This window comes from Pectinophora gossypiella, chromosome 5, assembly GCF_024362695.1.
Source record: "Pectinophora gossypiella chromosome 5, ilPecGoss1.1, whole genome shotgun sequence".
Lineage (NCBI taxonomy): Eukaryota > Metazoa > Arthropoda > Insecta > Lepidoptera > Gelechiidae > Pectinophora > Pectinophora gossypiella.
The window spans coordinates 8,805,425-8,827,913 of NC_065408.1; the positions used below are offsets into that span (position 1 = coordinate 8,805,425).

The following is a 22,489-nucleotide window of genomic DNA, read 5'->3' on the forward strand; positions in this document are numbered from 1 at the left end:
GGTAGACATCTAACATATGATCTCTTCATTCACTTCTATAAACTGATTTTTTTTTGACGTGACTTATTGTTTTGCCCCAAATGGTATTAGCTACTTGTCTGAAACTTCAATAAACGTGGACAGATAAACGTTTTTATTTAAATCAAATCTAAAATAATACAATGGGTTCTAAAACATTTGGATCCTCAGCCAATTTTGTCAGTCCGATGAAATTTTGATTACTAAATAAAGACAAGAGCTGACAGAAAACGTTTTCTTGTTCCATTTTTTTTCGCTTTTTGACATTTTGTCGCGTTTTACTACGACGCGTCGTCCTAGGTTACTTTTTCATACAAATTCCATGGTCGTTTCGTGTTTGACGTTTAGTAATAAGTATCTGATTTGACTAATTGGAAACTACCCTATTATAATGTTGATTATTCAAAGATAGAGTAAACTTATAAAAATAATAATAATTTGTATCCAAGTACGTGCAACTTTAGTAATATCAGATTAGATACGCTTTTAGTTCCACGCTTAATGAATTATGTCCAATTATCCACAGTTTTAACTCAGTGAACTTTGTACATTTTCGACCAGTGTTATTATTTTAAACTGATATCGTAAACAGCCTTCAATATTCGTTATATAACAAAAAATGTGATATAAATCTTGTCAGTTCTAAACTAAAATTATTTGTATTAAATGAGCGGTCTGACTTCAACCTCATATCCTTAAGAGTCCAATTTCAGAACGGTTAGCATAAAATAGCTATAAATTGTTGATATTGTCAGATTTGTCTGTTATTAAGATTAATGAAATACTACATGCTTTTAATTTTACGTGTATTTTTGTAGATGAAGTATCGGTTGAATCACTGTTCTCACGGTCAACATACGCAGTAATCCACTGAAGAGGAACAGTTGAATTATATAACTACAAATTATGCAATAAATATTTTAGAGATATGGAAAAATATATGATTGATTGTTTCGTACACTATCCTGACCTATTGGTATTTGCAACGCTAATATCTTCACAGTAATATATTCGTATAAAATACCGTGTGACGCGTATCTAATAGGATCATATTGCTTCGAATAAAATATAATATCTTACATTATTGTCAATACAATTATGTAACTCTAACTTCTCTTTACATATAGTATGATGATGGTTGAGTCCCAGATTTATGTTTGGTTGTTTTTAAAATTGGAATAACAAAAACTACCTTATGTTCATTAAGTTAACTAGAACTCAAAAAAACATTTTAACATACAGAAACATTCATTTTTCAAATGTTATATCTGCTTAAATATTGTGATGACAAATCGTTTGATATATGTACTTGACTTTAGATTATGTTTATTAGTAAGTATTATTAATTTTAGCAGCGGCTATTACTATCAAGAATTCCATATATTTTTACGTGTAATTTAACGACATAAAAGAAATAAAACTGATTATAAAATTCAAAACCTATCCTAAAATTATACCCAACTTATTCACGTCATAGAAAAGGAGAAACATACAAAAATACATGCATAATTTTAAAAATGGTTTATTGATCTTTTAAATCACATATCAAAACATAACAAAAATGTACAAAAATTATGGCAGTGAGCATCAAATAATAACGAGCAACAATAGGGGTGGCGACGGATGCCGCGTCGCGCCCCTGGTTATGGCAACATTTTTATTATACTACAGATAGCTGATGAACCACCGAGTGTTGTGGCAGTCGATGGTTTACCGGCGTCCAGTGGGGCTGCTTATCTGCGGGCGGGGGCCTTGGGGACGGCGTCACCCTCCGCGTGGAAGCCGGTCTCATCAGCGTAGTAGTTGATGGTCTGGGGCTTGCCCTCAGGGTCGGTGTAGGTGTAGGAGCCGCGGACGACCACCACTTGTTGGGGCTTGTTGTCCTCACCGGGCACCTCCTTGACCTCACCGTTCTCATTACGGGAGATTCCGTTCTCAGTCTCGAAGCTGGAAAATAATGTTTTTATTTCACAGTTTGTTGAAATTTGCTTGTTGCATGAATTTAATTTCAAGCTCTGTAAGGTTTACGAAACCAAACTTAAAAGAGCACACTGCATTTTTTTTAGAAAATATTACTTATAAGTACTCTAAATATAAATATTGGAAATAAATATAAATACATATAAGTACCTGAAGACGTAAGCGCCCTCAGGCTGCTGGTCGAACTCGGAGCGGAGGATCTTGATGGGCTCGGCGGGCTGGCCCTGGGGGGCGGCGAAGGCGACGGCCACGAGGGCGAGGGCGACGATTACCTGCGCAAACGCACAACCACATTATACCAGGCTACAAACAAACTAGCAATACCGTTCACACAACTTTACTGACTGTATAATAAACATGATGGTAAAAACCTTCACATACCAGTTTCATGTTTGATTGGTTAAGTTTGGTTCGATGGCTACCAGATAACTGCTGATGAGCGACTGATGCCCAAACGATCGTGACAAAATCTTTTATACATTTCTCCCGGCAATCTAACGTAATGTCAAACGCCAGCAAATACACGATGTCGATATTTCGGCTCCCCGGATTCGGTCATCGATGATCGCAAATGTTTGCGTGTGTGCACGCCCAGTCTCTATTGCGAACGTGTCTGTGTGTGTGCACATGTGATCACGCAGTAATTTGAAGGTTTTGTTCACGAACATTTACTAAATAATTTGTGACAATATAAAATCCTATAACGTCGGTATAACGCCGAATGGGCCAAGGTGCGACTTTGGTGACATCAAATATTAAGTTTGATAATAAAAATATGCATCTAACTACAGGTTTATTAACTCGACGGTTACTAATGTTTAAAATACTTACTTACGTGATATTTTAGGTAAAGAATTGTAAAGATGTTAAAAATATTCAAGGTTTTCGAAACAAAATATGATAGTGCGATTATAATTATGTTATTGTTCAATTCGTTACCATGTGGGCAGGTACAAAAAAGAAAATTTGTATACCAGCATGTAAATGCTGGTTATTGTCCCGGAGATGTAGTTGAACTCTATGAGATTACTTATATGTAGAGCTTTATTGGGTTGGTACAATTAAAATATTGAGATACCAATGACGAAACTTATAAGTACCAATTTTCTAAAAACCGGTACTTTCGCTTTCGTCGATAGGAATTACAAACGGACGTTGATGAATTAATTAATAGACGGGATGGTACCTGGGGGGTTAAAAGCGCCGCATTGAAGCAATTCATCTAAAAAGCAATATTGCTATTTGACATTTGTTAACATTGCGCACTTTTATTAATATGTTTAAATGTCAAAGTGAAATATTGCTTTTTAAATTGAATTGATTCAATGTAGCCTTTTTAGACCTATGGTCTCTATCTTAGTCTTTATATTAGGACATTATAATGCCACAGCAATACTAGAGTAGCTGCAAGTATTCATGGTACCTTAAACTCAGGTTACCTTTGCCTTACCAGGGTCACGAACTTTTGTAGGTATTTATGTATACAATAAACTATTCAAGTATAATGGGTAGAAAGAAAAGATATAATTAATTATTTACAGTGACATTTATTTACAAAAATCCTGTAAAAACAAACAAAACAATCGAACTAAAATAAAAACCTATTAAACTGAATTGTAGCGTGTGAAACATAGTAGTTAGCGTTCATCGCCGTAGACCGTAGGTCTTTTGGTGGTCGTGTGGTCATATGTGGTCGTCAGAGCTTATCGCCTGGCCTGGGCCTTGGGGATGATGTCTCCCTCAGCGTGGTAGCCGGTCTCGTCGGCGACGTAGTTGACGGTCTGGGGCTTGCCCTCGGTGTCGGTGTAGGTGTAGGAGCCGCGGACCACCACCACGTTCTGGGGCTTGTTGTCCTCATCAGCCACCTGCTTCAGCTCACCGGTCTCTTGGCGCTGGATGCCGTTGTCGGTCTCGAAGCTACAGAAAATAAAATAATATTTTATACATATATCACAACACATAACACACAATGAACTTTGACACACATAACATAAGCTCATGACTATATCCTATACATCCATCGCAAAATGAACCAACGAAGTACCCACACTGAACCGAGCTTTCTGTGTGTTGTATCTGTGTTATGCACATTATGTTTTATAGGTAAGTACATAATGGTTGATTATGTTTTATGTTTATACATACGTAAACTCAGGCCCGTAATTCCTAATAAAATGGAGAGTACCACATTATAAGACAAAGATAAGAAATGCCCAAGACGAACCGTATGGTGAAAGTAATCGCCAATATACTGGACTCAATCGGGAAAATATACAGCTGAACACATTCTATGTTTTTTATTCTCCCCCAATCCAATAATCAAAGAAAAATATTTAGATATAAGATGCATAATTAATATTACCTATATATTTTTAATGGAATATTTAACAGAATTTGTAGGAATATCGTGACTTTTGCAGAAATCGAGGTTGACCATCAATCTTTTAAATTCATTAGTTAAATAACTACTAAATAAAATGTCTATCTAGACACATTTAAAAATGCGCTTGTCTTTAAAAACTTAAAAGGTGATGATATTTTAAGAGGTAAAAAAATATGTGAAATATTTTTTTAGCGTATGACAGTCGGTTCTGTAAATAACCGGACCTGTCATAACTTCAGGTTAGGTAAGCGGACCCTGTAAAAACGGGATAATGGAGATGATGTGTATTGAAATGCTTTTAAGATTTAACACCCTTTTGATGTTTAGGGCTTGGTTTGTAGATTTTGTTATTTGTTGTAACTTTTACTACAGTTATCACCGTTCTTACATTATGCTGTGCACTACTTACATTACCTCGACTGTTTTTTTTTTTTTTTTTGAAAACCCGTATAAGAGTTTGGACCCGGACGTATAAGGTTGTGAGAAAGGAGTATGCAAACTAAGATTATACCTGTATAGGTAGTTTGCTCGGGGATACTCCCCGATAGTGTATATAAGTATACACTTATACCCTATAAGTATACACTTATACCCTATATAATAAGTCATTTCAAAAGGGTATAATGACAAGAAAAAGACTAAGGTGGGAAAGAGACGTAAGATGTCAATTCCGTACAATTTACTCGATTACTCTGTCGCTTTTCGGATACGTTTGCAACTTGGCTAAGGCCCGTTCCTATATTATAAAATAAGGCCGCTAATTGCCTATCTAGATAAGCCTCTGTATTTTTTTTTACAGTGCAATAGGGATATTTAAAATAATATAAGAGCGATTTTAATACAACATCACGTTATAACTAATTTAAGAGCCACGATCTTGTCGGTGTAACATTCTCCATGCTACTTTTCTAGGGAATAATAGAGCAGTGGTTTCCATCTTGCCTTCTGCCTGTTGTTTGTATTTCTATAGAGTTGTCAACTTACTTGAAGACGTAGTTGCCTTCGGGTTGGGCCTCGAACTGGCTGCGCACGATCTGAGGAACGCGCTCCACGGAGCCCTGAGGGGCAGCGACGGTGAGAGCCACAAGGGCGAGGGCGACTAGTACCTGCAAAGAGGAGTAATGTCATATTATTAGGTTTTCTACAGACAAACGCCTCCGTGGTCCAGTGGTTGAACGTTGTGCTCACGATCCAGAGGTCCCGGGTTCGAATCCCGGTGGGGACAAATCACAAAAATCACTTTGTGATCCCTAGTTTGGTTAGGACATTACAGGCTGATTACCTCATTGTCCAAAAAGTAAAAAGATCCGTGCTTCGGAAGGCACGTTAAGCCGTTGGTCCCGGTTATTACTTACTGATGTAAGTATGTAGTCGTTACATGAGTCATGTCAGGGGCCTATGGCGGCTCAGTAATAACCCTGACACCAGGGTTGATGGGGTTGGTAATTCACCTCACAGTCCACACGATAGAAGAAGAAGAAGATAGATAAATTTCATACAACATACACTTAACTGACAACCAACGACGAATACAATAATATAAAACTTATACCGCTAATATATTATCAACCTAGCTATTTTCAATTTATTTCCTTTACTGTGGAGAAATTAAGAAAACTAAGTGAGAATTGAAGGAAAGGAATTCCGCAGTCTCTGATTACCCCCGTAGGTATTAGGCGTGAATTAAAGTATGTTTTCTTTGTAGTATTAGCAGATAAGAGTATTTTGAAATGACGATATAGATTTAAAAAAATATATAACCGACGGAATCTAAAAAATCATGAAAAGTAGATACAGTGTTACCCTTCTAAAGATACAAAGAGAGGACATTAACATTCGTGAATCCCATTGCGTTTATTTCCTATGGTATTTATTTAGCTTAACCTTTTGGCTAAACAATAGCTGACATTTTTATCTAATATTACCCATCTTTATGCGGATATCATAGGATGTTACTAACGAGGAACCGGAATCGTTATTCGTGATGACATTTAAGACCAACAAATACTTAAACATGGGAAGTAACATGAATTATTGTACAACAAATGAAAAGTAAAATATAAATAAAATAAATTCTATAAAACAAAAGAAAATAATGCAACGGGATGACTAACTGCTGTTTTATAAATCTAGAGTCAAAGAGTTAGGTACTTTCTACGGAATAACTTAGGAAACTACCACTAGATGATGAAGGTGGCATTGTAGGCTTTCCTAATTTACAAATCTTCTATCGTGTGGGTTGTGAGGTGAATTACCAACCTCATCAACCCTGGTGTCAGGGTCATTATTGAGCCGCCAAAGGCCACATGAAACGACTACTTACCCAAATAGGGATCACAAAATGATTTTAGTGATATGTCTCCACCGGGATTCGAATCCGGGGATCACTATCTACTTTTCACGACCCGGATCGTGAGTCCAACGCTCAACCATTGGACCACAGAGGCCGTATAAAACAAATGAAAAGGATGCAACGGGATGACTAGCTGTTTTATAAAACAAAGAGTTAGGTACTTTCTAGGAAATTGCTTAGGAAGCTATGGCTAGATGATGAAGGTGACAATTAACAAATAAATTAAATAGTTCCAAGACACGTACCACTTTCATGTTGGATGGGTTGTTTTTGCGGCTGACTCCTGTTGAGCAACTGATGTCGACATCCTGTGAACAAATTCTTTTATACTCATCTCCCGATCCATTTAATTTCGTTTTCAAATGCCAATAAAAAACTCGACATTCCGGTTTCCTGTATAGGTGCCTAAAAGTTTGTAGAACAAGCTCTTGGTGACATGATGTGACACGCCTTGACCGATTTCAAACTAGAATTATTATTTTGCACATCGTAGCAAAATCTAAGCTTAACGGATATTTCAATAATGCTATCTCCTAGCAACATACTGACATAGATCTATTAGGGCATTTCTACGGGAAGAGCCGATTGAGTGATTCCAGTGAAAAAAGTACCTGTAGCATCTAATTACGTACTTGGAAAAAATACTCACGTATTTATAGTACTCTTGGCTGCGTGGAGAGTAATTTAGAAGACCGTAAAGTTTTATAAAAGCGTCAAAAAAAAAATCCCGAAGTTTGAAAACGGGCAAAATTTGGCTTAAAATGACGTGAAGCCATTCCAGAATTGACTCGTTATTGCTTCATAACTTCTAAACTACTAGTTTCCAAAACATAATTCCAACGTTCACAGAACAAGGGATAGTTAATAAAGCTAAATACGTAATTGTGTTTATTGTGAACCTTTTAGTTTTAGTACAATAACATATTTTAATTTTGAAGCCAGCATGTGTCTCAATTCGGTGAAATTAAGTTTTGTCAACTTACATCACTACCTACGCGCAGTACTATCATCACTACCCGGTTCCCGTAGAGAGCCAGGTGCGCCCGAGTGCCCGAGATGTGTGGATGGGCGGACTGCTGCATAGAGGAGAGTTTTTCGAAGGGTCGAAATCGTTCGTTTTTTTTGGGGTAGGGTCAATTCTAAAATCGGTGGAAGATATTAATTTTGTTTATGAAGTATTTAATAATATATGTGCTAAATTAATTAAGTATTTAGGTGATATTTGACTGTATGTTTTGTATTAATTGATTTAATTGATAACTTTACTAGATAATTGATGAAATGTGATATTTTCTCAATTCGATGGGTCTCAATTCCCTAGAAAATGGGGCACCGAATTGAGAATTACTTGCACCGAATTGAGATTTGATAATGTTTACATAACAAATGGCATCACGCCTGTTACCCCGAAGGAGTAGGTTAGGGATAGGGTTAGTTTATTATTATTCTGAGAACATTATTAGTATTAGATGTAATAATTCAATCAAAATTTAAAGCGAATAAAGCAGTTGGCCAGAACGTATTTACCGGAGGGATGGCTCCAGTGGAAAGTCATTCCTCACACGAGACAAGACCTCTTAGGCCCAAACTTGGACCCGCTTGTTCTGAACACAATTAGATTCGCTCTCCCGACAGTCGAGCTTGCAAGAGCATATTGCCCAGAATGTACATCCCTCCCGGAGAAGACCTACCGGGATATGAAAATTAAAATACTGGGATGTCCCTTTTGTATAGGTCTCATAATTGGCACACCTTAAATCAGTTCAAGGATCAGAGGATCAGCTGTTCTAAATGAGCTGATAGTGGCTTCACTCGCTGAATTAAAACCACTGCTTTTAAGCCGTAAGGATGCGTCTAAGGAGCTAGCAGATAGTGAAGATACAGACGATCTATCTACAGTTCGGTCCTCATCATCGAAGTCAAAGAAATTGTCCAGGGTCGATAAATTAAAACAGAACTTTAGTGAGATGAAGGACATGCTTTCCAACATCTTAAAGAGGCTCGATAATACTTCAGACGATGAATGTCGTTCGCACAAAGGATGTCTTGAGGAGGATACAACGAAATCATTCACCTGAAAAGCTCCGGATCTATTACCTGAAGAAGATGTAGAAGATTTTGATTTCGCTTCCATGACTAAGGAACAAGATCCTTGAGGGAATCAAGTGCTTGAGGTTGGGTGAACTAGCATAAAAGCAGATACGTTATTCGTCTTTCCGGTCTTTTGAGTTAACCCTTGCTTAAAGAAGTTTAACTCGTCAAATGCCACAGCTGATTGTTTGATAAAGCACGAAACCGGTTTCGGGACGACTTTACACGGCTTGTTATTGCAACGAGAAACGCTTGGCAATACTATGAAGGAACTTTGAACCAAACATCCTACTCTGAAACAGGATCTTAAGGATACATTTTTAGGATCAAACTCAGGTTTCAAAAATATATCGGATGATGTCCTACAATATATATGCGGTCGCAAGGTAGAAGCTATTGAGCAAAGAAGAAATACTATCTTGCCACAAGATGAATACCATGCTACATTAAAATAGATATAAAGTTATAAAGACAGGTCACAGAAAATTCCTGACAATAGTACATCAACACAGAAAACTTCAGTTTACTTGCCTACCTTTCGGCCTATCGACTGCACCGCTCACATTTGCAAGGGTATCAAACTGGATCGCTGCACAGCTAAGTTCCAGTCTCTTAACAGAGCTAGTAGCAAAACTTCTGGAACTTGCTCAAAGGAACAGAATAGAAATTTTTGCTTAATACATTCTAGGTGTTTTCAACGAGATTGCCGACAGCCTCTCTAGCGGACTGGCATCTGTCGGATCGAGTGACGAACTTTCTATTCAAAAAGCGGGGAATTCTTCAGATAGACCTTTTCGCAACTTCTCATTCGAAAGTAGTTCCGATTTGTGTGGCCTGAGATGTGGGGGACAAAGGTGCTATTTTCATAGATGCATTCAGCAAAACATGGGACTTCGACCTAGCTTGGGTATTTCCTCCACCAGCGTTGATACGCATGTCAAAGGGAAGTGAGGAAGGTGTAATCTCACATGGTCAAGCCTAGGCAAGACATGAAATATATCATTTTCTTCCCTTTGTGGGGAAAAGTTTCCTATTTTTTACGATATTCATTTGTTTGTCTTTCGTCATCTTAATACATCTTTCATACACATATCCGTCCTCACGCAATCCAATCCACACCTTTTTCGGTCGTCTCCTACCCCCTATGTCCATGCACATTCATACTCACCACATACCATCTAATATGACTTCCATTCCTCTTCATCAGATGCCCATACCACATCATTATTGGTCATTCATTGCATTATTTCTATAATAACTGACAGCATTTCTAAATTCGCTGGCTTATTTCTCAATTCCGTGATTCATTTTCTCAATTCGCTGAGCCGCTTCTCAATTCGGTGTTTCATTTTCTCAATTCGATGGTTGCCCAATTCGGTGATTAACTTTTCTCATAAACCACTTCACCAAATCTGGTCCCAATTGCATCATTAGATTCAAGATGGAATAAAGTTCAATATTTGTTATTAAAATATTCATAAAAGCCTAATTTCAATTTCGGCACCGAATTGAGAAAAAATAGACCCTTCCGTAGAAATGCCCATTATGTGTTCGTTCATAAAACAGTCGTAAAATTCTTAAGTTGTTAATAATTAAGTAAGTAAGTAAAATGTTTATTTTTCATAAAAATATAGAAAATATTGGTACAATGAAAACCCCACAAAAGCAATTCCTCGGTTTGCCTATGGGAGTGGAGTTCGCTTAAAGTTATTATGTTTTAAAATACTTACACACCTAAACTAACAGCTAAAAGATACATATTTTGCATGAGATGTTTAAATAAAGATTTACTGAATTTATTTATATTGCACTCCTGACATGTGTCGACCGGCAGCATGTTGTACAAAATATAATTGCATTACTTAGTCTGATTGGGATTGAAAGTCTATACGTATAAATTGTGAATAAACACTCTTATCTCATACCTGTAAAAAGTAATATTTTTATAAAAGAAAAGCCTTGATCCCAGTCGAATACGTACCTAATAAGCAGCATCGTACAATTTATATTAACTAACCCGATCACACCTCCCTGCAGACACCTCCTTTCGATGATTGACAACTGTTAATTTTTTAAAAAAACACGGGCGAATATAATAGGCATCTCGCTGATATGCAACACGTTCGACGTGTGCGATCAACTTAATTCTGTCGGGGGAGGTTTTTAAAATTTCTGCCTAAAATTGACGTGTGCTTCATAAACTTTATGCCTGTCGATTACCCGTCCCTTTCCTTGTCGGCAGATAAGAAAATAACAGGTACTTATAACTTAAAACAATGGAGTCATCACCAATATCACACTACGCTTATACTAATCTAAATGTAAGTAAATCACACTCGACTTTATTATTTATTATTTGTTATCATAAGAGCTGCTAAGAGCATCGTAATATTGCATATCTTCTCATGTAAAAAATACTAAAACAGATAAGGTAACATTTATCACGATTACCACGTGCTCAGCGGTGAAAGAAGACATCGTGAGGAAACCCACATTCCCGAGAAATACATTTTCGCACGTAAGTGACCTAAACTGTATTCGGCTTGTCTTCCCTTCGTAGGTTGGAAGGTCTGCTGCCTGTCTGGCAGTCGCTTCTGTAAAAACCGGACCTGTCAAATCTTTAGGTTAGGTAAGCGGACCCTGTGAAAAACGGGATACTGCTAAGGAGATGATGATAAGGAAACATTTTGCAAGATCTTTATTTAATTTTTTTTTATTACTAAGACGGGACCCTGTTATTATAGATGATGATGTTCCTCGAAGAGGTTACATGGCGCGTTATTCAAAAAGTCAATTTTAGGGCGTTATTAATAAACTAACCTCAGCTTCATATCTGCTCTCAGGATCGTGTCAATGTGACAGTTCTCATATAAAAACAGTACAACTTGAGCATGGTCCTGAGCGCAGTCTCAGCTGAGATTAGTTTATTAATACCACCCTTAAAGTAGATGTCGGATGACAGAGTATCGATGGCGCAAACGCCTAACACATGTAACTCCGCAATACAGGTTAGATCCTAGTGCGAATGTGGGCCGTGGTCGGCCGTCCAATGGTATGCCTATAGTACTATCGTGAACATGCTGTATCTTATTATTGTACTTTTACTATAGTGTTCTATAGTGTTGAGGAGCTCGGTGGCGCAGCGGTAAACGCGCTCGGTCTGAGATTGTTGAAGTTAAGCAACTTTCGTAAAGGCCGGTCATAGGATGGGTGACCACAAAAAAAGTTTTCATCTCGAGCTCCTCCGTGCTTCGGAAGGCACGTTAAGCCGTTGGTCCCGGCTGCATTAGCATCGTTAATAACCATCAATCCGCACTGGGCCCGCGTGATGGTTTAAGGCCCGATCTCCCTTTCCATCCATAGGGAAGGCCCGTGCCCCAGCAGTGGGGACGTTAATGGGCTGATGACGATGACTATAGTGTTACAACGCAAATAAAGAAAGAATTTTTAATGTTGGTTTTCTATAAGCTCTGTAAATACCAATCCCCCTTTAAGTATTATCAATACGATGTCATGAGGGCTTTCCAGGCTACGTTCACCAAAAACGGTATAGATGGCGTTGTACAGTTTCAACGTGACAATTACATAAACCCACGCCCGCAATCCCAAATGGGGTGGGCAGAGCCACAAGTAATCAAAGACAACTTGCAGCCACTGTTGATACGAAGTCCTAAGATGGATATGATGAACCTTATGGTGATAAGGGATCAGCCTATCGCCCATAACATTAGTCCATCATGTTAGAGGACGCAATCCCTCTGTCTGTGTGTTTCAACGTGATAATTACATATTTTCTCATTACTCGGGTACATCTTCTTCTTCTTTGCGAGTCGGTGGCCATGGATGCTATATTTATGCTGACCAATAGTTGGCCACGCTTACGGCGTACACTCGGGTACATAATTATTCCAAAATACAATGTAATGGCAGAAGCATATATAAAAATAATTATCGCTTGATATTCGGATCACATTATACAGTACTATATTGCTACCTATATTATTTCTCTTTATTTTGATCAGAATAATAATGGGTTCACGATGTAATTGTGCATGGGTGTAAAAAAAGGGTCATCGTTTATGCTCAAAAACAAAGATAAGAGATGCATATGTCTGTAATAAATGAAATTAGAAGATTAAACGAAGAAAAATCTGTACAGCACCATCTACTTATATTGTTTTTAAGGAACAATAAACGTGATGAATCGTCTCTACTGGTCTTTATCTTATAATCTAAGTACTTACAGTACTTATTGTAAAAGTAGCTCCGTGATAAAAACTATAAATTTGGAGATTTGATTGATTTGTTTTATTTGTGTTGTACATAGTTTGTACGAAAGTTTTTTTTTACAATAAACACGGAAAATGACAGAATAATTGCACACATACAAAGACTTACTGGTTCACTAAACTAATTATGTGTAGCTAGGTTTGAATACTCGTCCCATATTACATGGGACTTAAACATAGCTGGCGAGAAGTAGGTGCGTACAATATTATATACACCTCTGCCTACCCCTCCGGGAATACAGGCGTGATGATGTTGTTGTGTTGTAGGTAATACTGTCACAATTGCTCTAGGGTCAAGTTACATCTGATTCAATGCTTTCTTTGAATCAGAATCAGAATCATTTATTCAACGTAATTATCATGGATAAACTTGTTGAAGGTCAATGTAAAATTTTTGAATTTATGTCATTTCGCAAGGTGTTATGACTGAGGAGAAGAAATGATAAGAAAATGCAATAGCAACACATCTTTTAAATCAATGAGGGTATATTACAAGTTATTTAATAACTAGAGGAACACATTTAATACCAGGCATTTTTATCATTTAGGTAATCATTAATCTTATAATAAGCTTTTTTACATAAAGTAAGCTTCTATTTATTTTTTTTATTTGCTAAGTATAGTCGGTTTGTAGATAAACTCTTGTGTTTTTGATTGGCATGTGACACCACATTGCGCTCTACCATATCTTGGTCAGAACCTCAGGTCAGAACGCGGAAACGTCTACCTAAAGGTTAAAAAGAGCCATACGGAATAATTTACATTCATTTAATATGTCGATAAATTGACATGACATCATTTAATATACCTAATTAACAAGTAATAAATTCAGTATCTCATCTATGTCATAATTCGTGGTTGATTTTGCAAAATGACGTATCTGCAATATCTTGCTAAAACAATTTGTGTCTTAAAGACAATTATAGAAGGTGCAAATCAGATTCGCCTAAAATATCAGATACGTCAGTTAGCGACAACGGCGACGAATTCCACGGTATTCTTTTATAGATGGTACGTATTATTCTGAATTTTATTGTATCGCTAATAAAATATTTGTACAAGCTTTTATTAAAAAAAATGATTAGTTTAAGGATTTATATTACGTTGAGCTATTTTGATAATAATGTATATGAATATACATTTAGTTACAATATAGGATGCAAAATAGTGATGAGGCGGGACAAAACACCTTTAACAAGTAGATGCGTTAATAAAAGATATCAAATTAATAGTACAGTGATGTTTATTAATAATATTCTCGCTTAAATCTCATATAAAACGTAACAAAACTTAAGGTACAAACATGGCAGTGAGCATCGCACAATAACGAGCAACAGTTATGGCAACAACTTGGTCTTAGTCTAGAGGCACCATGCAGCCGAAGAACAACCGACAGTGATCCACTGACGGGGGCTCACCGGCGACATTTGGAAGGCGCTTATCTCCTGGAGACGGGCTCCTTGGGGATGGAGTCACCCTCCGCGTGGAAGCCGGTCTCGTCAGCGACGTAGGTGATGGTCTGCGGCTTGCCCTCAGGGTCCGTGTACGAGTACGAGCCGCGGACGACCACCACGTCATGTGGCTTGTTCTCCTCGTCTAAAGCTTGTTTCACCTCGCCGGTTTCTTGACGAGACAGACCATTATCAGTTTCGTAGCTATAATAAATAAAATAAAATCGTTACAATTGGTAATTCATTGGGAATTATAGCACCAGAATAATATATTATTATGTCAATAGAAAATGTATAAAGGTAAATTGACCATAATATAGCAATCTATATCAGTATACATACTTATAAAGTTGGAGTGTGTGTTTTTGATGCTGTCTACGCACACACACACGTACACATGAACACAAACATCCATGCCGCTAAACCCATTACGTTAAAAATGCCACATTCTCTCAGTTGGTTTTTACTCGAGTTTTATGATTTGTGTTCGCTCGCAGCCTACTGTACATAATATCTATATAGTTAAAGTATTGTATAAACTGTCATGAAATATATTGAAGTAAGCAGTAGCAGTACCTGTATACATAACCACCCGCAGTTTGTTCGAACTCAGAACGTATGATCTGCGCTGCCTCGTCGGATACGGAGGCGGCGGCGGCGAGACCCACGAGAGCCAAGGCGACAATTACCTGTACGAGACAGCACAATTATATGCGAAAGGTTTTTTGTGAAATTACTTATTGTAAATACATCTTGCTTCGAATGCCATTCGCTACTAGACCGGGTTCTGTTGACTATAATACTGGAAGCGGAAGTAAAAACACTATTATGCTAGTAGATTCAAATGTATGTAGGTTACCCAAAAATAGGCATAACATCTTATCAATTCCAATAATGGGATAACAAAATTAGCATTATAACTTTCTGGCTAGGAGTAAACGCGGTGGAAAGAGTTTCGACATCGTACACTAAGATACCCTAAAGATAAGCCACCCTAAAGATATCAATCCGTCCCGTATCGAAAACGAGCGGTGAAGATGTTGAAGATATAAAAAAATACTTACCACTTTCATTTTGAGTTAGTTTTCTGAATTAGGTATGATATTATGGTACACAAAGACTACAGAAATGCAACTAATTTTCAATCTCGAATACAGATTCTTATATACCTAAGTATTTTCGTTCGAACATTTAATACTAAAATAAAAGAAGTGTAAAAATCTTGATATACCGGCTTTCTAGATCTATATTTAATAATTTTAGTTATAGACGGTACACAAACATTAGCAACTAATTAATAGCTACTGAAAAATAATAATAATGTGATTCGTCTACTACCTGACCTTATGAACCACCTTTAAGTCCAATACACACAGAAGCCGTGAGTGCGACAAACTGAAACATTATTAAAACACATAATACCGGGTTCTTACCGCGTTATTATCAGGGTGTGTTTTAATTATCATAACAACCGCGTAAACCTAAAACAATGAATAAACTCAAACATTGCCATAATTCCCGGCCCGGAACCGGGCTGTTCGTGCCGCATGTATTTCAAGCTTTAAACACGATATCACTAGTAACAAAACATAACAATAAATACTTTATTTCACACACACAGGAAAACACAAAGGAAAACAAAAGTAAGTAGAGTAGTAGTAAATATATAGATACCTAACGCTACCGTATTCCTAAACATACAGTCCAAGTATTATCTGGTCATATTATAACATGCTAAAATATACCCACCTACTTAACTAACGGCCTCCGTGATCCAGTGGTTGAGCGTTGGGCTCACGATCCGGAGGTGCCGGGTTCGAATCCCCGTGGAGACATATCTCAAAAATCACTTTGTGATCTCTAGTTTGTTTAGGACATTACAGGCTGGTCACCTGATTGTCCAAGTAAGATGAGCCGTGCTTCGGAAGGCACGTTAAGCCGTTGGTGCCGGTTACCACTTACTGGGGGGTTAAAATGGTCACATCGAAGCAATTCATCTAAGAAAGCAATATTGCTATTTGACATTTGTTTGCATTGCGCACTTACTTTTATATGCGCAAATGTCAAATTGCAATATTTGCTTTCTTAGATGAATTGCTTCAATGTGGCCATTTTAACCCCCCCGATGTAAGTAAGTAGTCGTTACATGAGCCTTTGGCGGCTCAATAATGACCCTGACACCAGGGTTGATGACGTTGGTAAGTAATTTAACTCATCGGATAGAAGAAGAATTAATGTCCTAGACACAAAAAATAAATAAAGTATTTTCGCTCTTACTTGAAGAACACACGATATGTAGTTTCGCGCATCACGATTTCCGAACGCCGAGAACCGAAATAACGACATGCCTATTTGTTTTGCTTTGAAATGACGCGAGATAGCTATCGGGGAATCATATAAAAGATTTTGTCACCTCGGTATCGGCATCAGTCGCAGTTCTGCACTCTCAGTAGCAACCTAACAAAAACTAAACCAACAAAAATGAAACTGGTGCGTAAAAACTTGTGCAGTTAAAATAAATAATTCGTTAGTGTAAATGTTTGTGCCCTCCATGTCGGTCCTGGCTATTGACTAATTAATTAATTACGTCAATAATCAGTAAGCTAAGTTGGAGGCCATCAGACGGTTTGAAAACTCTGCCGATTGGTGAGCTAAGTACGATCCCAAACACCTCTACAACCCAGCAGTGGCGCACCGTGGTGGAATATGCTCCATATACCCCCTGGTTGACTGAGGGAAAACCTGTGCCTAGTAATCGGATTCATATAGGCTGTTTATGTATATAAATATAATTAGTAATGTATTTTTTACAGCTCTTGGTTGCTTTCGCCCTCGTGGCCGTTGCCTGCGCCGCTCCCCCTGCCTCTGACGTAGAGGCTAAGATCGTGCGCTCCGAGTTCGAACAGCAGCCCGAGGGAAGCTATGTTTACAGGTAATTATACCTTTGTTTACATTGTCATTCCCGTTTTATCGTCTGTATCGTTTCGTGTGATGTGAAGCTTTTGTTATAATTTGTAACAACAGAGATCTCTCCAAATTGCTGACTCCTGTTATGTAACTTAAATTGTGTAGTTTATTAAATAAAATATTGATATAATAAGGAGCAGGAGTTTTTGATTAGTTCCACGTTAATTGTTAATTCTGTTCCTCCAGCTTCGAGACCGACAACGGCATCAACCGACAGGAGAACGGCGAGGTGAAGGAGGCTCTCGACGAGGAGAACAAGCCACACAACGTGGTGGTCGTCCGCGGCTCGTACTCGTACACGGACCCTGAGGGCAATCCGCAGACCATCACTTACGTCGCTGACGAGACCGGCTTCCACGCGGAGGGTGACTCCATCCCCAAGGAGCCCGTCTCCAGGAGATAAGCCGCGCCTTCCAAATGTCGCCGGTGAGCTCCCGTCAGTGGATCACTGTCGGTTGTTCTTCTGCTGCATGGTGCCTCTAGACTAAGACCAAGTTGTTGCCATAACTGTTGCTCGTTATTGTGCGATTCTCACTGCCATGTTTGTACCTTAAGTTTTGTTAAGTTTTATACGAGAGTACTACAAGAGTATTATCAATAAACATCACTGTACTACTATTTCTACTTTTTTTTTTGACGTGACTTATTTTATATAATGTAAATGTCATTAACTAGGTACTTGGCCGAACAAATGAGGAGCGCTGAGGGCTCTCATCCGGTACAAAATTTAAGACAACAGGCCTGAGGGTGCTTAGTTGGGCGCAAACGTCGAATTTCGCCTGTGAGAATTATATTTGAAAATAATAATAATATTTAAAAATAAATTAGATAACGATAAAATGAAGGAAATCATCGACCGTGCTAGCGAGGTCTGTATATTGGTCAATCTACTTTTTGTAATTTACTATACTATACATAATACTTACAGTATGGAGTCATAAATATTAATTTGTAACAATAATTCATATTTCTATGGTTGGCTTACTAAATAATTTTAAAATTCCAAAGAGTTTATTGAACCTAAGTAATAACGCTATTATTATTTGTCGGGGTAGGTGGAACTATGACTTACAATTTCAAAGAACACAATCAAATGGGTCGGGTATTATAAGACCGGGGTAGGTACCTCCTGTGATGATGTAACTTCTTCTAGGCACAGCATCCTGGCTGGGAAACGCGTTATTTTAAAAGAAAAAAAATGGCAAAAAAATTAAAATTAAAAAAAAAATGATATCGGGAGACAGTGTCCTCCATTCAAGAAAAAAAAGACAGGTGTCCAAAGACAGGCTGTGGCACGATATTGATTGTTGTACTTATATTGTTTTATTTTCTTCGTAACAAGGGGGAGTATGCGATGATGTGACTTCTTCTATGTGAAGAAGTTACATCATCAAATGTACGCCTACGCCTACACGCCTACAGGTGATGTACATCACCTGTAGGGCTAACATGCGCAAGATGATAAAAAATTGTCACGAACATTTTATCGATTCTGTCGATATAATTATGTAGTTTTGTCGATTGGTGCTACTACCTCTGTGAAGCCAAATAAGTCATTTCGTTCTGTCAAAATACGAACAAAATCACGTACCACGCATGTTAAGGAAATAAAACAAACATTCATTTGCCCTGCTAGCTGGTGGGCGCGTTATCTTAAAAGTTTGTCATGGCATGACGTCGGGAGACCCTTGATGTCTATGGTATCTAAGGATTGTTGCCCGTTTTTTGTAAATGCTTCTCGTATTATTTTACATGTTCATTGCGAAAGTTAAAATTCAAGTTTATAATGTCGCCAAAATCTCCAACCACATGATTATGATGATGCTGCTGATAGTTGCTTCTTAAGATTATTTTCTCTGAATTTGATTTTTAATAATTTAGTGGATACCATCAATCAATAAGCATAAATATAATTATATTTATTAAAAGTTCATCTCGCACCACAGAATCAATTTGCATTCGGTTTTGAAATACTTAAGCAATATTTAAAAATAGATCTTTAATGAATAATTTGAATTAAGAACAAGATAGGCGTCTATTTATAAGCTACTGTAGTCATCGGAACTACCAAAGACCAAATATCCTTGGGAACTACCTACACCAATAGGGTAGTTTCTAACTAGTCAAATCAGTTAGGTACAGTTTATGTATATATGTATTATGTTATGTATGTATGTATGTTACTCCACCGACAAGAGCGCAACTCTTAAATAGAGAGAGAGATGTATGTTAAACGTCAAAACACGAAATTACTATGAAAAAGCAACCTGTGACGTCATATAAAAACGTGATAACATGTTGCACAGTTTATTATATTTTTCTTTACTAAAATTCATAAATAAGTTAAATAGAATAAAGAAAACGTATTTTGTCACCTTCAGAACCGTCTTTATTTAGTCATCGGTATTACATAATTTATGTTTGACTTAGGAAACTACCCAATTATTATTATGTTGTTTTCAACACAATCACGTCATGTCAATTATTGAACCGGAAAATATCTACCTTAGTCCCCTACGTTGTAAGTTATAGAAAATCTAGTTATACCTACTACTTAATCACAAGAAAACTATAGAAAAGGGTGTTTATTATATTATTACAGTAATCACATCACATACTTAATATAAAAGTTGTGGGTTGGACCTTGGACTTAGCAAGCTACAACATTGCACAAAGGCATCATCATCATCATCACTAATTTAAGAGCCACGCTCTTGTCTTTTTTAGGGAAAAAAGGGCAGTGGGCACAAAGGCACAAAAAAGAAATACTACGACAGAGGGGACCTTTACTATTGTAACAAGAAGTAAGGAAAGATTTTTCGAAATTTATACGGAAAATCTACCCAAACAAACTCACGGAAGTGTTAAACAAGTACTTACTGTCCAGTCTACCTATTATATAAAGTAACCTTCCAAGATTGCAAATTCAGATGGAAATTATTAATGAAAGATACAAAATAGTAGTACAGTGATGTTTATTGATAATACTCTCGTAGTACTCTCGTATAAAACTTAACAAAACTTAAGGTACAAACATGGCAGTGAGCATCGCACAATAACGAGCAACAGTTGTGGCAACAACTTGGTCTTAGTCTAGAGGCACCATACAGCCGAAGATCAACCGGCAGTGATCCACTGACGGGGGCTCACCGGCGACATTTGGATGGCGCTTATCTCCTGGACACGGGCTCCTTGGGGATGGAGTCACCCTCCGCGTGGAAGCCGGTTTCGTCAGCGACGTAGGTGATGGTCTGCGGCTTGCCCTCAGGGTCCGTGTACGAGTACGAGCCGCGGACGACCACCACGTTGTGTGGCTTGTTCTCCTCGTCGAGAGCCTCCTTCACCTCGCCGTTCTCCTGTCGGTTGATGCCGTTGTCGGTCTCGAAGCTGGAGGGACAGAATTAACAATTAACATGGAACTAATCAAAAACTCCTGCTCCTTATTATATCAATATTTTATTTAATAAACTACACAATTTAAGTTACATAACAGGAGTCAGCAATTTGGAGAGACCTCTGTTGTTACAAATTATAACAAAATTCACATCACACGAAACGATACAGACGATAAAACGGGAATGACAATGTAAACAAAGGTATAATTACCTGTAAACATAGCCTCCCTCGGGCTGCTGTTCGAATTCGGAGCGCACGATCTTAGCCTCTACGTCAGAGGCAGGGGGAGCGGCGCAGGCGACGGCCACGAGGGCGCAGGCAACCACGAGCTGTAAAAGAATATAATGTCAAATACGCTTATTCAAACAATAACTTTATTCAACTATATTCTCTAATTTAACTTTATTCAGCTATGCAAAACCTTTGTACGTACCAGTTTCATTTTTGATAGGTAGATTTTTGTTAGGTTGCCACTGAGAGTGCAGAAGACCGACTGATGCCGATACTGAGGTGACAAATTCTTTTATATTATTCCCCGAGCTATCTCGAAGATATTTCAAAGAAAAACAAATAGGTATGTCGTTATTCCGGCTCCCCTGATTCGGTCACCGCAGTGTTCAAAAGATGCGTTTGTGTGCTTCGACATTGTGTGCTCACGACGTACATACGCAACAATTAGACGAATTCGCAACTGTTTACTTAACAATTTATTTCTTATGTAATACTATATATGACATTACGAATCGCTTAACCTAGACCTTATTAGGTGCGTGTCTAGTGGTTGTCTAGTAGAATTTGTGCGTTATTCCGTTACGTATTGTGTGTAGGTAGAGAACGTTAACATTATAAACGATTGACATTCCTGTTTGAATTGTTTCAGGTAAGTAAACAAAAATGTTACCCATAGATACTTTCAGGTAAGTTTTTTCTGGAACTTTGTTACCTATTTTGTACGGGTTTTTATGAATATTATATTAATTCCACAGTATTCGTAACTGTGAAAATACTAAGATAGCTTTCCTGATGTTCATCATTATGACTACTCACACAACACACAACATCTACTCTCTCCGATTGATAAAATTACCCATTTCTGGTGTACCTAGAGCACCTACATACCCTCGTCAACTATTTACCTATTGCAAAATAATACAATGCAAGCGCAACCATCGAACGAAACGATCTGGTACTTAGTAAATAGAAAAGGTCAAAGTAATAAGAAAAATACTAACAAGTAAAGATGCCAATGTGAAGATTAATAATATTCGTCTCTAGGTATCCGTACCAATAGGTTAGTGATAATAAGTATGCATAACTTAAGGCGTTTGAAAAACTCGTCCCGCGTAGATATGCAGACGCAAATAAAAGTGATGTGCTCTTAACCTTTCCAGAGGTCGGGTCCTCACTTTATTTCGAGAAATTATAATTCAAGGTCAGCTAGTTTTTTTACTTACGACACATGTGTGTAATGTCCATGTTTTTAACTACTAATTATTAGTTAAACATCTTTTTGTACATTGAATTGAACGTCTGACCTGTATTGCGCATAGCGGTAGATCTG

General features: G+C 37.7%; 5 protein-coding genes across 6 annotated transcripts; 1 reads left to right on the plus strand and 4 right to left on the minus strand.

Moving 5' to 3' along the window:
* Positions 1-1,529: 1,529 nt before the first annotated feature.
* LOC126366803 (larval cuticle protein 1-like) lies at positions 1,530-2,456 on the minus strand. The gene is made up of 3 exons (XM_050010057.1): positions 2,380-2,456; positions 2,149-2,270; positions 1,530-1,965 (listed from the first exon to the last, which is right to left on the minus strand). The coding sequence occupies exons 1-3, from the start codon at positions 2,386-2,388 to the stop codon at positions 1,752-1,754; spliced, it is 345 nt and encodes a 114-aa protein (XP_049866014.1). The 5' UTR covers positions 2,389-2,456; the 3' UTR covers positions 1,530-1,751.
* A 1,069-nt stretch (positions 2,457-3,525) lies between these two features.
* Positions 3,526-7,033, minus strand: LOC126366802 (larval cuticle protein 1-like). The gene is made up of 3 exons (XM_050010056.1): positions 6,980-7,033; positions 5,366-5,487; positions 3,526-3,915 (listed from the first exon to the last, which is right to left on the minus strand). Exons 1-3 carry the CDS (start codon positions 6,986-6,988, stop codon positions 3,702-3,704), a joined length of 345 nt encoding a protein of 114 aa, XP_049866013.1. The 5' UTR covers positions 6,989-7,033; the 3' UTR covers positions 3,526-3,701.
* Positions 7,034-14,361: 7,328 nt separating this feature from the next.
* Positions 14,362-15,686, minus strand: LOC126366804 (larval cuticle protein 1-like). The gene is made up of 3 exons (XM_050010058.1): positions 15,630-15,686; positions 15,142-15,254; positions 14,362-14,769 (listed from the first exon to the last, which is right to left on the minus strand). The coding sequence occupies exons 1-3, from the start codon at positions 15,636-15,638 to the stop codon at positions 14,553-14,555; spliced, it is 339 nt and encodes a 112-aa protein (XP_049866015.1). The 5' UTR covers positions 15,639-15,686; the 3' UTR covers positions 14,362-14,552.
* A 1,310-nt stretch (positions 15,687-16,996) lies between these two features.
* LOC126366798 (larval cuticle protein 1-like) lies at positions 16,997-18,150 on the plus strand. Of its 2 annotated transcripts, XM_050010051.1 has the most exons (3): positions 16,997-17,055; positions 17,379-17,497; positions 17,719-18,150. In XM_050010051.1, exons 1-3 carry the CDS (start codon positions 17,047-17,049, stop codon positions 17,933-17,935), a joined length of 345 nt encoding a protein of 114 aa, XP_049866008.1. In that variant the 5' UTR covers positions 16,997-17,046; the 3' UTR covers positions 17,936-18,150. The 2 variants fall into 2 exon arrangements, with proteins under 2 accessions (XP_049866008.1, XP_049866007.1); XM_050010050.1 differs by lacking the exon at positions 16,997-17,055 and having other exon boundaries at positions 17,364-17,497.
* A 2,340-nt stretch (positions 18,151-20,490) lies between these two features.
* On the minus strand, positions 20,491-21,446 carry LOC126366801 (larval cuticle protein 1-like). The gene is made up of 3 exons (XM_050010055.1): positions 21,362-21,446; positions 21,139-21,257; positions 20,491-20,919 (listed from the first exon to the last, which is right to left on the minus strand). Exons 1-3 carry the CDS (start codon positions 21,368-21,370, stop codon positions 20,703-20,705), a joined length of 345 nt encoding a protein of 114 aa, XP_049866012.1. The 5' UTR covers positions 21,371-21,446; the 3' UTR covers positions 20,491-20,702.
* Between the last annotated feature and the right edge of the window lie 1,043 nt (positions 21,447-22,489).